This window comes from Dromiciops gliroides, chromosome 2 (genome assembly GCF_019393635.1).
Source record: "Dromiciops gliroides isolate mDroGli1 chromosome 2, mDroGli1.pri, whole genome shotgun sequence".
Classification (NCBI taxonomy): domain Eukaryota; kingdom Metazoa; phylum Chordata; class Mammalia; order Microbiotheria; family Microbiotheriidae; genus Dromiciops; species Dromiciops gliroides.
The window spans coordinates 436115605-436131606 of NC_057862.1; the positions used below are offsets into that span (position 1 = coordinate 436115605).

A 16002-nucleotide genomic window follows, 5' to 3' on the forward strand; every position below is an offset into this window, starting at 1 on the left:
TGACACCTTTCATTTGCCAACAGTACATGTTCTAAATGTATTGCCACTCATTGTATGAAAGTGCCTATTTGATCTCATTAAACTATACTTCCACTGCTAAAGGCAGAACTACTCAAATCACTTAAAACATACACACACACACACACACACACACCAGAAGTCAGAAATTTACTCTGGCTGCTATATAATAAATGAAATTAGGGGCAACTAGGTGGCACAGTGGATAAAGCCCCGGCCCTGGATTCAGGAGGACCTGAATTCAAATGCAGCCTCAGACACTTGACACATATTAGCTGTGTGACCCCGGGCAAGTCACTTAATCCCAATTGCCTCACAAAAGAAAGAAAGAAAGAGAAAGGAAGGAAGAAATTAAATGGAAGCTTCTGAGGACATTTTTGAGGCATAAGAATATTGAAAACACAAAGGATGCTACAAGAAACAAAAAGAATGAATCAGGAGAGAGACATGTTATGATCAGTCCTGTTGCTATGAAGGTATTCATGAAGCTGTTTTCTAAGCAAAAATACTCTGTATCTGACTCTCTCTATATAGACCTGTGGTACTTAGCCCAGTTCAGTGCTCACTTCAGGCACTTGGGCTTCCAACAGGGAGAAAATTGATGCCTGGATCGTTTGTGAGGTGGCTTCACAGTATTTTCACAAGAGATAGCTAGAAACTTCCTTTTATATTTACATTAGGGGCTGCTTCAGGATGGGTTCCATCATGGCCAGAGGCCAGCCTTGGGGCCATCCTTAGACTGAGAGAAGATCCTTAGATTTTTCTCAATTGGGGAAGTTTGGGACCATACAGGGTGAGTGATATAAAATAAAACCAAATAAAATGCTGCTGATTGGAAAAGTTAAGTGGTGAAATAGAAAGGGCTTTGAGTCAGCAGTCTTTGTTCTTTGCAAGGTGCTATACAAATGTAAAACATCTAAGGGAACTTTTCTCTATATTATTATTATTATTACTATTATTTTGCGGGGCATTGGGGGTTAAGTGACTTGCCCAGGGTCACACAACTAGTCAGTATCAAGTGGCTGAAGCTGGGTTTGAATTCAGGTACTCCTGAATCCAGGGCCAGTGCTTTATCCACTGTGCCACCTAGCTGCCCCATCTACATTATTTTTGCTGGGAAATTAGATGAAAGAATGACATATTTACTTAGTACATGAGAGGTAATAGGATAAATGTTCATGCTCTCCAAAGAAGCCTTTTCCCATAAAGTCCAGTGCAACATCCTTTACAAAACATTTGCTTTTCTTCTCAGCTTGAGGTCATCTTTCTCCTTTGTGTATGTCCATTATACATGTGTCATTTTATTGTATATCATAGTAATGTTTCTAATAAGCTCCTTTTAGACAAATCCTGACTTTTTTTCTATCTCCCTCAGAGAGAAAAATATAGCAATACTAGAGGGTTGGAGTTTCAGGCCTGATGCCTTCTCTCTGATGTTTTTCAGGTCACCAGTTTGGGCTGTATTTCTCAGGCAACAAGTGGAATTCTGGGAATCCATCCAGCAACCTTTCAACAGTGGCTATCATGCCAGTATCAGAAGATGTACCCCTCATTACATTTACTCTGGAACTCAATCATGCCCTCAGTGGGATTGGTAAGAACCTCTTTTAAGTGGCAATTTTTAATAAGGAAGAAAGGAGGCTTAATTTATCCTGGTCCAGAAATCTAGATTTCTTGGTCAATTAATCAAGTTCCTTAGAGGTATTCTAGCCATCTTCACTCACTTCTTTTTACCACTGCCCTCCAGTAGGACATTGGGCAAAATGTTTCTTTGTTAGTTTTCTTAGTATCCTATTTTATAATACTTTCCCTTTTGTACCTTTGTAATATGTCATAAAGAAGAATGAATTTATAGAGTGGTTTATTATCAGATCAATGCAATCCTGAAATTTTGCTTTGTATAGTGAGTACATCTTGGATGATACTTATCTTCCTAATCCTTACAACCTCTTTGTTGAATGAGGAAGGAGTATTTTCTTTGTTTTGTAGAAGAAGAAATTAAGGCTTAGAATGAGTGCGAATGCAAAAGGGTTTGACCAGTTCATAATGAGAACCCAGTTTTGGCTTATTCCTATAGAACCTCCCTATTCCTTAGGTATGGCATGTTGTGATTTATTATAATATGACAATAAATTAGCTTTCTCCATCCCACACAACAGGTTCTCTGCAGTTACTTGAAATAGTAGAAGTAGAGAGTTGGTAAGGGGAGCACCTTCTGCTTGACTTATAGAGCATTTCTAATTTGGGGAAGATGATTTTGCATTTTGAATAGAGAATATTTTCTGGGAATATTCATTTTCACATTATTTTAGAATGTGATTACATCTTTTCCAATTCAGAAATCTCTTAAGTTTCTTAACTGGGAAACTTCCTGTTGTACCAGAAGGATATGTAATGTCAAGAACTTTCCTGAATCCTGGAGGAAGAGGCCTTAAGAAGGCACAGAGTTTGTTCAAGGAATTGCTGAGTTGCTGAGCAGTGACAGATTGTCTCCTCTTCTAAACTCCCACTACTGACATGTTCCATTACATGTTCCCATTTACTAAGAAATCTTCTGAAGAGTTATAACCAGGAGGGTCTCGTGGTTCTTCAGTTAAGTTTCCTAAGCCTTATGTCAGTACAGCAGATCCACTGGATTTGGAAAAGAAAATCTTTAGAACAGACCAAATAGTTAAACTCTCAGGTTTCTCTTTTGTCTAGAAACTTCTTTTTTGTCTGGAGAAATCTAACATAGGATGGACACGAAAGTCTAATATGGTACAAGGTTCAGCCTTCTTGGTTGTCACACAGAAAAACTTCAGGATGAAAGTGTTTTACCTGAAAACACAGGAATCTTATATTATTTAAGATATTATAATTCCATGCAGTCTGGCTTCTAAACCCACCAATAAATAGAAACTGTGCTCACCAAGATTACTAATGATCTCTTAATTGCTAAAATCCTTGACATTTTTACAGTCCTCATTTTTTTGGACATCTCTATAGCATTTGATGCTATTTACCACATTGTCCTTCTGTATATTCTTCCTGTCTTGGTTTTCATGATATTGTTCTCTCCTGGTTCTCCTCCTACATGTCTGACTGTTCTTTCCTTTGCTGGATCATCAAACATATGCCACTACTTATACATGAGTGTATGCCAGGGCTCTATGCTGGGTCCTTTAGTTTTCTTCCTTTGTGCTTTCTTTCTTGGTGATCTCACTATTTCCCATGGGTTCACTCTTTGAAGATCTGCATAACCAACCCTCATCTCTCTCTTAGGTTCTAGGCCCAAATCACCAACTGTGCCTTCTAGACATGTCCACCTTGATGAATCATAGACATCTCAAACTCATCATGTGCAAAATAACTGATTGTTTTTCCCTCAAAATCTTCTAACTTCCTCCTAACTGCTGTATTTTTTGTCAAGGGCACAACCATCCAGTCAACTAGGTTTGCAACCTCAGAGTTATCTTTTGACTTCCCTCTCACTAAATCCCCATATTCAGTCATTTGCCAAGTTTTGTCAGTTCTAACCTCCATATTTCTCACATCTATCCCTGTCTTTCCACTCACATGATCAACAGGCCTTCATCACCTTTCTTTTCCTAATTAGTTTCTTGGTCTAGTGTCTCTCCTTTCCCATAAAATGGAAATACATTTAGTATGTACCGAACATACTGTGTTAATTAAGCTTTGGAAAAAGGCAAGAATAACCCCTGTACTCTATGGGCTCACATTATAAATGTGAGCGACAAGACATAGGGGGATATCCTGGAAAAATAGATGGTGAGGCCCAGAGATCCTCAGTCTAGAGCAGCAAGCAAGATTGTAGTGTCTTGGGATTTGAAGGCACAGGATCAGGGTGGATGAGATGGCCCAATGGTCACATTGCTAAGATGCTCATATTACTCAGATGATTATAGCTGGGGGACTCCTCGATCATCCAGTAGGTGTCAGCAGTTTTGTCCACCCCCTAGCCTGGGGCCTGGAGGGGCCCAAGTCCAAGAATATTGGGAAGGGGAGATCTTTGAATTGGAGGCAGGCTGGACACTAGAGAAGAACTCCTAGATCAACTTAGTTAAGTTTGTCCTCTGGTATACTTAGTGATGGGATCTGGGCCTGGGCAAGGTGGAATTGGGCAGGGGCAAATTGATATTCCTAAAGCATAAGCCTAACCATGCCACTGCCCTGCTGAAGACACTTTAGTGGCTTCCTGTTGTTTCTAGGTTAAAATACAAATTCATCTTGAATTTAAAAGTCCTTCATGATCTAGCTCGAACTTACATTTCCCACCTTGTTTTACATTATTCCCTCTCCTGCCACTCTGGCCTACTTGAAGTTATTTATTTATTTTTTTTTAGTTTTCAACATTTGTTTTTATAGTATTACTAGTTTCAATTTTTTCTCCCTTCCTCCCCTCCCTCCCCCCTCCCCAAGACAGCAAGTAATCTGATAAAGGTTGTATATGTACAATCACAATAAGCATATTTCTGCATTAGACATGTTATGAGAGAAGAATCAGCAAAAAGGAAAAACCTCAAAAAAGAAAAACAATAACAACAAAAACAATAGCAATAGTATGGTTTGATCTGCATCCAGATTCAACAGTTGTTGGTTTTTTCTGGATTTGAAGAGCATCTTCCATCATGAGTCCTTTGGAACTATCTTGAACCATTGTATTGCTGAGAAGAATCAAGTCTATCACAGTTGATCAACACACAGTGTTATTGACACTGTGTACAATGTTCTCCTGGTTCTGCTCATCTCACTCAGCATCAGTTCACTTGTAGATATTTCTTGTGCACAACATTCATTCTCCCACCTCTATGCCTTTGCATAGGCTGTTTTGCTTTCCTGGAATGTTCTTCTTAAAATCTGCCTCTTGAAATGTTCATTTCCATTCCATATTCAAGTCAAGTGTCATTTCCTGCAGAGGGCTCTTCCTAATTCTCTTCAATTCTTAGCACCCTCCACCTCCACAGTTACTTTGTATTTATTTTTATTTTGTATGATTTTCCCCTCAGTAGACTATATAAGCTCCTTAAGGGTAGGAACCCTTTCCATTTCTGTCTTTGTATCCCTAGTGCCTAACACATAGTAAGTACTTAATAAATGCTTTTTGAATTGAACTATTGAATGGGAGGAAGATGCAAAGGAGATAGAGGAGAAGCTGTCAGACAGATGGAAGAACAGGAGAGCAGGGTTACAAAAGCCAAGGGAGAAGACAATGTGTCCAAGAGGAAGGAGTGGTTAACAGTGTCAAAAACTACAAAGATAACAGATAGAATGAAGACTAAGAAAAGGTCATTAGATTTAGCATTTAAGTGATAATTGATGACTTTGGAGAAAGTTTCATTTGAGAGGTGAGATCAGAAACTAGATTGTAAAGGATTGAGGAGTGGGAAGAAAGGAAATGGCATCAGCATAGATGACACTTCCTAGGAGTTTTGGCCAGGAAAGAAAGGAAAGAGATTCAGGGTGACTTGATGGTTTGAGGGGATGGCAGGATCAAGTGAAGGGTCTTTTTTTGTTTGCTTGTTTTGTTGTTTTAAGGATAATGGATAATGACCCCTTAGTTATGTGTTTGTCAGTAGATAAGGCAAGACAGTAAATAAAAGAGAGAGGGAATGATTAAGGGGAATGAGGGAGCAAGAACACAAGAGAAGAAGGCAGAGCAAAGAATATCAGGAGAAAATATAGTGAACTCTCCACCAAAACTCCAGACAGACCCAGAGGAAGTACCAAACTGAGTCTTGATCAAGAAATCCAGGAAAGAATCACAATGAGTCATTTTTTTCTTCCCAAATCTGCATAGAGGACAGTAAGACTCAGTTCTGACCAGGAGGAGAAGAGGTCTAAGATTCACCATGGAGGGGCTGAAACTTGTGTAAAGTTCAGGAACAGGTGCCAGCTGACAGCTTGGTGGCTCTGGGTAATTGATTCAGGGTAGACTGAGAATGGTACTTGCACCCAGGAGTTGCAATCCAGAACGAAGAACCATTGTTGGCCCTAAGCTGTGTGTTTATATCACAGAGAAAATTCAGAAGCAAGTAACAGCTGTGTGGCTTAAGTCTCAGGAGCAGAGCAAGGTCTCACTTGCTGCTTCCAACCAAGTCTGAAGTCTGAAAAGGAATAATCAGGGAAGAAATCCCAGATCAAAGCAAAGCCTATAATTCTGTCAGTCTGGACCAGAAGAACTTTCCAGATGTCTGATAATCTACTGAAACTCCAAATGGGTCAAGCCCATAGGCCTGTCACTCAGACCCAAACCAAAGCCAGGAACTTGTAGAGCTCAGACTAGAGAGGCAGCAGACAGACTTTATCCTATTCGCTTTGGGAACACTGAAATCTTGACGGTCCCCAGCCTGAGCTATTCCTGAGAATCTAGAATAACACCACTCAAACCCCAAGAAAGTAGCAGCTGAACACCAGGCTAGACTTTTTCTCCAAAAATATGCAGAGGCTGGACCTAACATAAAGTTGTAAATCAAGATGTAGGATGGAAGAATGAGGAAAGAAAAAAAAGAATCCCACTGTAAAAGGCTACTATGGTAACAGAGATGCTCAAAACATAAACTCAGAAGAAGAGAGTAACTCCAAAATATCTGCAAAGGAAGCATCAAAGAAAAACACAGCTTGGGCACAAACTCAGCTACGTTTCCTGGAAGAGATGAAGCAAGAGTTGTTTTTGTTGTTGTTTTTACAAATTAAATAAGAGCAACAAAAGAAAAAAAATTGGAAAATAAATGAGTAATGGAAGGAAAAATTGAAAGAGGGAATTAACAAAACCTTACCCAAACAAGGAACTCCCTGAAAATTATTGTAATCCCTCTCCCAAAACCCATTGGTAGAGATGAAAGCCCTTCGATGCAAGGAAGTTGGCAAGAAGTGAGGGAGCTCCAACATCCACCAGTCCCCTTTTGGGACTCTCCAAGTGAGAGTTTCCCTTAAGGACTTCTCAAGCTTTGAGTCTCCAAGCATTGAGTCATTTCAGGCACTTCTCATTTCCATCTTCAAGAGGGAAAATGGGAGAGCCCAACCTCCCAAATGAAAAGATTCTGGGAAGACATGAATCGGTTGGTAGTCTCTACCATGCCCTTATCTTTATCTTACTATATTAGAGACTTTGGGGAGTTTCTCCTTGGATGAGATCAAGGATACTCTCTCCTGGTTGAGCTAAATTATCTTGCTCCCAGTGGGAGAGCTCCTCCACCCTATATTATCTGGTATATGGTCTATATATACCTTCCCTGATTTATGTTTTGCTATGATTTGGATAAGTGGGTTTCTTTGCTATTTGCTATGTGTGTTCGTTGTGGAACTGGTATTTGGTGGGAAAGGGGTCAAGACTTAGATATAGAGCTTGGTGTCCTCCTTCCCTCAAAAATGACAAAGCAATCAGACATTAGATGGAACTCTATGTGAACATATTTAAGGGAGCAGGTGGATAAACTTCTAGCCTGGTATTCTCTCTCTCTCTGAATAGAGCAGAGTAGACTCCAGCCCCAATTACCTACTTCCCCTCCTGGAAGGAATTAAAGTCTCCCTTGGAGAAGGATGGAGGGAAAAGAGATGTCTATTCTGCTTCCCTTGAAGCCACATGACAACCCTCACCACACATGGAGCCTTACTACATGTGGGGCCCACTTCTTCACTACATTAATGTAGACTAAATAGAAACTAATTAGTCCATGAGACAACAAGAAATATTAAATAAATTTAAAAGTGGGAGGAAGAAGAAGAGGAGGAGGAGGAAGAAATTGTAAGGTATCTCATATCAAAACAAGGAGAAATTTTCAGGTATCTCATAACAAAAAACAGCTGACCTGGAAAACTGAAGAGAAGACATTTAAGAATCGTTTGACTACTTGAAAGTCATGAACAAAAAAAAGAGCTTAGACATCATATTTCAAGAAATTATAAAATAGAACTGCCCAGATTCTTTAAGCATAGGAAAAATAGAAAGAATTCAGGTCACAACCTGAAAAAAAATTCCCAAATAAAAACTCATAGCAACATTAGAGCCAAAATCCAAAGCTTCCGGGTCAAGGAAAAAAATATGCAAACAGCCAGAAAGAAAGAATTCTGGTCCTGAGGAGCCACAGTTGGATATATTTCAGAAGTCAAAGAACATGGGCTTACAAATAATAACAACTGGGGCAGCTAGGTGGTGCAGTGGATAGAGCACCAGCCCTAGATTCAGGAGGACCTGAGTTCTGTCTGGTCTCAGACACTTGACACTTACTAGCTGTGTGACCTTGGGCAAGTCACTTAACCCCAATTGCCTCACCAAAAAACACCAAATAATAATAATAATAATAATAACTTACCCAGCAAAAATTAATATGCCACAGGGGGAAAAATAAACCTTTAATGAAATGTAGGACCTCTAAGCATTCCTGATAAAAAGATCAGAGCTGCAAAGAAACCTTGAAGTGCAAATTCTAGGGTCAAAAGAAACATAAAAAGGTAAACATGAGCAAACATTCATAAAGGAGTAAAGAATGGATAAACTGCTTACATTCTTATATAATGAGATGCACAAGTAGAAGTTTATACAAACAGGGAAGGAGTTGGGGAACCACATCCTCATCTGAACAACTCAGAGAAGGGATGAATGTACGTACACACACACACACACACACACACACACACACACACACACACACACAAAGTTGAGTACAGAAATATATTTCACAAAACAGGGAAATAGGAGGAAAAGAGGACAAGGGAGAAAGGGAAATAACAGGCAAGGAAGATTAAGGTAGGGATTATTTCTTTTTAAAAAAAAATTATGGGGCAGCTAGGTGGCGCAGTGGATAGCGTACCTACCCTGGATTCAGGAGGACCTGAGGTCAAATCCGGCTTCAGACACTTGACACTTACTGGCTGTGTGACCCTGGGGAAGTCACTTGACCCCAATTGCCTCACCAAAAAACAAAACAAAACAAAACGAAAATGTATGATAATAAACTTTTTTTATTTAAAGTTTTGAGTTCCAAATTCTATCCTTCTTTCCCTTCCTCACCTGCCTCCTCCCTGAAACAGTAAGCAATCAGATATAGGTTATACATGTGCAATTATGTAAAACATTAGGTAGGGATTATTTCTAAACGAAAGAACCTCTAAGGATGTACACAGATATTTATAGAAGATCTTTTGGTGCATAGAATTGGAAACTAAGGGAGCGCCCATTAATTGAGGGAATGGCTAAAGTTATGATAAATAAATGTAATGAGTTAATATTGTGTTGTAAGAAATGATGAAGGGGATGGTTTTGAAGAAATTTAGCAAGACTTATGAACTGATAAAGAATGAAGTGAATAGGATCAGGAGAACAATTTATACGTGACAGCAAAATTATGTAAACAAACGATTATTAGACTTAGGAATTCTTATCAATATAATGACCAACAACAATTTCAGAGAACTCATGTTGAAACATGCAACCCATCTCCTCATAGAGGTGAAAGTGTCAGAGTGGAGAATGAGACGTTTTTTTTTCAGACATGGTCAATGAATAAATTTGTTTTACTTGACTATGCTTGTTTGTAATAGGGATTTTGGTATTCTTTCTCAGTTGGGGGTTGGAGTGATATGGGAGGGAAAGGAGGTGTATTTTTTTCTAATTGAAAAAAGTAAAATTAATTTTTAAAAAGTAAGGGTTGAAAGTTTTTAAAATAGAATACAAGTGACGGGATTGGCTTTAGCCCAGAGATGGCCCACCTCATTATCAGAGACTGGAGAATGATAATGTGGCATGATAAAGGGAGGTTTTGAAGTATAGAGTAGGAGAGAGAGAGAGAGAGCTAGTGATAAATGGCCTATTTCTCAGTAATGTAGGAGGCAAGGTCTTCTTAGAAAGAAAGAAGAAAATGTGGTACAGGAGGTTTAAGGAGAAAGGTGGAGATTTGAAATAGCTGCTTTACAGAGTACACTAGTCAATCAGGAAAGAATAGAAAGATTATTCTATACCAGTATGGACACAGTTGAAATGAACATAAATTTGGTTGTTTTGTTTCGTTTTGTTTGTTTGTTCGTTTTTTCCAGGGCCATGGGGGGTAAGTGACTTGTCCAGAGTCACACAGCTAGTAAGTGTAAAGTGTCTGAGGCCAGATTTGAACTCAAGTACTCCTGAATCCAGGACTGGTGCTTTATCCACTGTGCCACCTAGCTGCCCCTGAACATAAATTTGTAATAAATTCCCTTGGTAGGATGGTGTGTCTTTAGCATGGTGGTTAGTACAGTGTAAGTACTTAAATGCTTTTCCATTCATTCATTCTTATGAGTAGGAATGGAGAAGATAAATTACAGGGATTAATAATTCAAAATTGGAAGTTTGGCAAGGAGTAATTGGCAGTAAGACAAGGAGGCAAGGCAATCAAGGGTAACTTATGGTTTGTGTTTGAACTGATCACCCATAGGATCAAGACTGTGAAGGGAAACAAGTGAGGCCAGAGTAGGTTGTATTGACAAGAATAGAAAAGGGAATAAGGTCTAAACCTTATACTGAGTATTAAGAATAGATTTAGGGAGGGGCAGCTAGGTGGCGCAGTGGATAAAGCACCAGCCCTGGATTCAGGAGTACCTGAGTTCAAATCTAGCCTCAGACACTTGACACTTACTAGCTGTGTGACCCTGGGCAAGTCACTTAGCCCCCATTGCCCTGCCAAAAACAAACAAACAAACAAACAAAAAGAATAGATTTAGGCATATAGTGGAGGAAGAGGTCAAAGGATTTGTTGTTCACTTGTTTCAGTCATGTCTGACTCTTCATGACCCCATTTGGGGTTTACTTGACAAAGATGCTGGAGTGGTTTGCCATTTCCTTCTCCAGTTCATTTTAGAGATGAGGAAACTGAGGCAAAAAGGGGTTAAGTGACTTGCCCAGAGTCATATAACTAGTAAATATCTGAGGCCAAATTTAGACTCAGGTCTTTCTGAGTCACAGGATAGGAGGTCATAATTGGAGAGAGAAATTTCAGCGTCCTGGGTCATGAAGGTGGAACAGTTCTGGGTGGTTGTCAGATCAAAGGTATGACCATCCTTGTGTATGACTAGGTTAGAGTGAAGATGAAGATCATAAGAATTTAGAAAGTTGATGGAATAAGAGGCTAGAGCATTAAAGGGAGCGTGATAAGGATATTAAACTCCCCAGGTATGAGGGTAGGGCTTAAGATGTAAAGAAACGTTGTAATCCAGGTACCTAGCTCTTTTGAGAGGACAGAAAACTACCTGGAGGCTGGTAGATAACTACCACAAGGAACTCTGGACCAGGTGATAAATTTGGATCGAGTGACTTTCCTGAGGGAGATAGGAGAGGGAGGTTTTTTGCTTTAACAATCATGAACTTTGAATCTTGGGAATAAGGGGAGCAAGAAATTTGCACACCATGGCAAAAGGAGTGACTTGTTCTTAGGGTCCTGTGATAAGTACACATAGTTGGTTTGGGTCTATCCTGTCTCTTGATTCCCAGAAACCCAAGTTCACTTAAAGTGAGAAAAATGACAGTGATTAGGGTTCTGAGGACTGGACTCAACTATGCCACACATGTCCTAGAACCTTAGAGGGTGAAGAATGAGATACATCCAGAAGTCACTCTGTCCTTTGTACAGTCATTTAGCTCCTGGTCCAGTAGTACCTAGAAGTAACCATTCTGCTCCCCATACCACCTCTTATCCATTACTTTTTTTTGTACTGAATCTCAAGATCTGAGCACTAAAAGATAAGCACTGCAATAATATCCATCCATCAGGTGGGTGCCCTATGTGCCCAGAGTCCCTTTCGGAGGAGATCTGCTACTTCTTTAGGGATCTTGAGGCTGAGGACCCCTTCACAGCTTGCCCTCTACTTAACTGATTGCCAGAAGCCAGCACCAAGAGGTGAGAAGCCCTGAAGCAAAGAGCCCAGAAGCAAAGGAATATAAGGTGGTGGTAAAGTCTCTGTAATCTTGGAAGATTACACTCTCACAGACATCTAATACTTGTGCTAAGGGTAACCTAAGGCTATTGATTGCTTCTCTACAGTTATATGTGGCCAGAATGGGGGTGTATGAGCAAGAATAAGCATGAGCAGCAAAGATGACCAATGAAGGGTTACAAAGAACTGAATCTATCTTAGCTATTACCTATTTCCCACTGGCTGCTTCTTTAAGACCTGCTGGCCTGTACTGAGGTCATCATCTTGGCCTGGAGCTATTTTTGTGTCAGTTCCTCCATTGAGTTGGTCTCTGGTGAAGGCCAGAGCTGTTATTGTCACCCTTCTCCAGAATCAGCCCATATTGAGATACTGAGATTCCAGCATATGCTTGGTTCTCTGCTAAATTGGAGTTCAGAGGTAGCTAGGTGGCACCACGGATAGAGCACTGGACTTAGAGTCAGAAAGACCTAAGTTCAAATCCTACCTCAAATACCTCCCAGCTGTGTGACCCTGGGCAAGTCATTCAACCTATCTTCCTCAATTTCCTCATTTGTAATGTGGGATAAAGATAGAACCTACCTTCCAGGGCAGTTGTGAGAATAAAACAAGTTAAAATATTTATAAAGCACTTTATAAACCTAAAAGTGTGTTATAAATGTTAGCTACATTGGATATACAAGAGTCAATCTCCAAATATAGCATTGCCAGTTGCTGAAACTCAGCATAAGATTTGTCTGCAATTTATTTCCCTCTGCTCTTTAGTCAGGCATCAAGTAATTGCTACCTTCCTCCTGGATGTGTAGTAGCACTGCAATGGGCCCTTGTGAATCTCTCCCTCTTCCAGCTCACAAACATTCTCGAAGTATCTTGAAAGTAAAAATAGCTCTGTTCCACAGGTCCTGCCACAGAGCTGTGAGGAAGGTGTAGACCAGCTCTCTTTGAAGGTGAAGGTGAATAGGGTAAATCGAGGAAGGTTTCTGCCCCAGCTTTTTCAGAGGAGTTCACTGGTCCGGAGCAGCATGGAGGCTTTCTTGGCTGGAGCAGTTTGTCCTGTTGTGAGGTTCCTGTGGCACAGGGGATGTTGGGCCATCACAGAGTCAGCCTCTGGGTAGCACATTATCATTGAAGAATCACTAGAAATTTTTTCTTAGCATCAGCTCTCGCTTCCCTATTAGAGATTATTTCTTGCTCCAGGTTGTTGGCAGATTTTTGAGAAGGTGGAGTCATTGTTCCTTTACCCAGGTGAAGTGGCTTCAACACTATCTGATACAAGGCACCCATTGCTGCTGCCCACTTTACTTCCCTGAGATTGGACAGTTTCTTTTCTGGCTGTTTATTTCTTTTAGCCCTTTGGTTTTCTTTGAGTAATTTCCTTGGAAAGTCCCTTAAATTGGGACATTTTTTGGAATAAAATGTTATTTTTGGAGACTAGAGGGGATGGCCTTCTGTTCTTGAAAGCTCCTGTTAGCATAAAGGCTGACCTTTATAGTCCTGGAAGCCATTAGGGTCGAGCTCACAGTTCCCCATTTAACTGACTTGCTAACTTGTAGTATAGCCACTACCCTAACCAGCCTGGGTATGTTAGGGAATAGACTGTGAGAGGACCCTGGAGATATTTGTCTGGCTGAGAGGCAGCACTTTCAGCTACCTTGTGGCTAATCTGTCCTACATAAATTGTACCAGGGCATAATGGAGTTAATCTCTCTGGATCCTGGAGATTTATACACCTATGGGCACTCAGAAGCTCCAGACAGTTAGCATTGATTAGGATTCCTTCCCTTCATACTTTCTGGCAAGTATCAGCAGATTGATTGTCAGACTTATAAATGTGTGTTCTTTTCCTACTGCCATTCTTCCTCTTGGTCTTTCTGTTTCTTGATTTCTTTCTCCTCTTCCTATCCAAAGACACAAGGGATCCTGAGAAATGTCCCAGTAGAACAACAGGAAACATTTTTTTCTGTTTATCCCCAGTCTCAATAGGATTTCTCTCATTTTTCCACATAAGTTCCCAAATGGCAAGGCCTGGACTTTGTTTACTTTTGGTTTATTAATGTCTTTTGTCCATTTAATGAATGCAATTCTATTTCTCTTTGGGAGCTTTTAAACCTTAAAGAAAACTCTGTTCTCCAGCATTAACCACAGGAAAGTTCACCTGCTTCAAGGTGCTTTTGAGCCCAGGGAGCTACTACAGTGATATCAGTTTTGATCAATTTAGAGAACAGTTGACTTTCTATATGTTGATGCTACATGACACGGAGTGAGGCTATTTTTATCCAAGTGTGAGGCTTTATTAACAGTTCAGCTCAAACCGCAAGCTTTGTACAGAGGCACTCAAATAACTGATTTCTGTCTCTGCTGAAAATAAGATGCCACTTCTACGTAAACAGAGTTGAGCTGCAGGGCCAGTTGCTAAATTAGGCAGTGGGAGCATGACACCTTGGGGAGAGCTCTAAGGAAAGAATGAGGGCAGTAGCCCTGGCTTTTCTTATCTAGGCCTGGACACTGATTGACTGACTGGACTTGGGCAGATTCTCTCCTTCACTAATGATCGAGGTCAGTGACCTACGTCAGAGTCCTCTTATGGGTTGGTCTGTCTACATGCAGAGGTGAAGCCTGAACAGAGGGCATGAAGCCCAGGCCAGCAGGCAAATGACTCCAAGAGAAAGGAAGTTTTATAGCCATACTCAAAGTGAGTGAAGAAGCTGGATTGAAAATCTGGAATATTAGGCTAAACCCATAGCTTCTTCATGGTTTTTAACCCCTTTCCTTAGATAGAGCTTTGTAATAGAACATACCTGAACTCTCTAAAAAAGTTTTGTGTTGGTAGATTTCTTTCTGAGCAAGAAAAAGTATGGTGCAACAAAGCACCAGGCCAACCTCAGGGAGATTTGGTCAAGTCCTGACTCTGCCACCGTTGGGCTCGACCAAGTCACATAAGTGCGCTGTACCTCAGTTTCCTCCTGTGTAAAATGAGGATACAACCTCTGTTACCTGCTTCACAGGAATATTGTGAGGACCAAATATAAGTCCCACGTACAGCTTAAGTAAATAATGTGATCTTTAGTTTCCTCAGCTGCAAACTGCATTTAATGATACTTTAATGACCTGCTTTGCAGAACTGTTGTAAGAAAAGCACCTCTAAATCTGTAAAGAAATATAAAAATGTGAACTAATATTATTATAAAAGTACATGTACTTTAAAAACTATAAGGCATCATGAAAGTTAAAGTTATTAATTATTGTTAATCAAGCTACCTTTGCATTATTTCTTTTTTTCAAATGTTCAGCCAGATAATCCCAAAAGGGAGCTAACTATGTGCCAGGTACTGTACTAAATGCTGTAGATACCAAAAAAAAAAAAGGCAAAAGACAGTCCCTGCCCTTAAGGAACTCAAAATCTAATGAGAAAGAAAATGCATAAATAACCATGCATGAACAAGTTATATATGGGATAAATAGGGAATAATCAACAGATGGAAGGCACTAGAATTTATTTCTAAAATATTTTTATTTTTTCTCAATTACATGTAAAAACAATGCATCACATTTATTTTCTATAGTTTTTGAGTTCCAAGTTCCCTCCTTCCCTCCCTCCCCTCCTCTCTCCTTGAGAAGGCAAGCACTTTGATACAGATCATACACATACAGTCATGCAGAACATTTCCATATTAGCCATGCTGCAAAAGAGAACACAGACCAAAAACAAGGGAAAATGAGAAAAATAAAGTATTCTTTGATCCGTGTTTGGATTCTTATCAGTTCTTTCTCTGGAGGTGGATAGCATTTTTCATCATAAGTTCTTCAGAATTGTTTTGTATCATTTTATTGCTGAGAATAGCTAAGTCGTTCATAGTTGATCATCTATCAGTACAATATTGCTATTGCTGTGTACAGTGTTCTTCTGGTTCTGCTCACTTCACTTTGCATCAGTTCATATAAATCTTCCAAAAATTTTTTGAATCCATCCTCCTCATCATCTCTACTGGCACAATAATATTCTATCACAATCATGCACCACAACTTGTTCAGCAATTGATGGGCATTTGGAAGGCACTAAAATTAAGAAGGTTTGGGAAAAATGCT

At 39.9% G+C, this 16002-nt stretch overlaps 1 protein-coding gene across 7 annotated transcripts in view; it reads left to right on the forward strand.

Annotated features, from left to right (window-relative positions):
* The window catches only part of PNPLA7 (patatin like phospholipase domain containing 7), a 216071-nt gene that overhangs the window by 124735 nt on the left and 75334 nt on the right, over nucleotides 1-16002 (forward strand). For all 7 annotated transcript variants that reach the window (XM_043982286.1, XM_043982285.1, XM_043982287.1 and 4 more), the window contains one exon: nucleotides 1463-1612. In XM_043982286.1, coding sequence (XP_043838221.1) covers nucleotides 1463-1612 — 150 coding nt within the window. The remainder of the gene's footprint in view (nucleotides 1-1462; nucleotides 1613-16002) is intronic.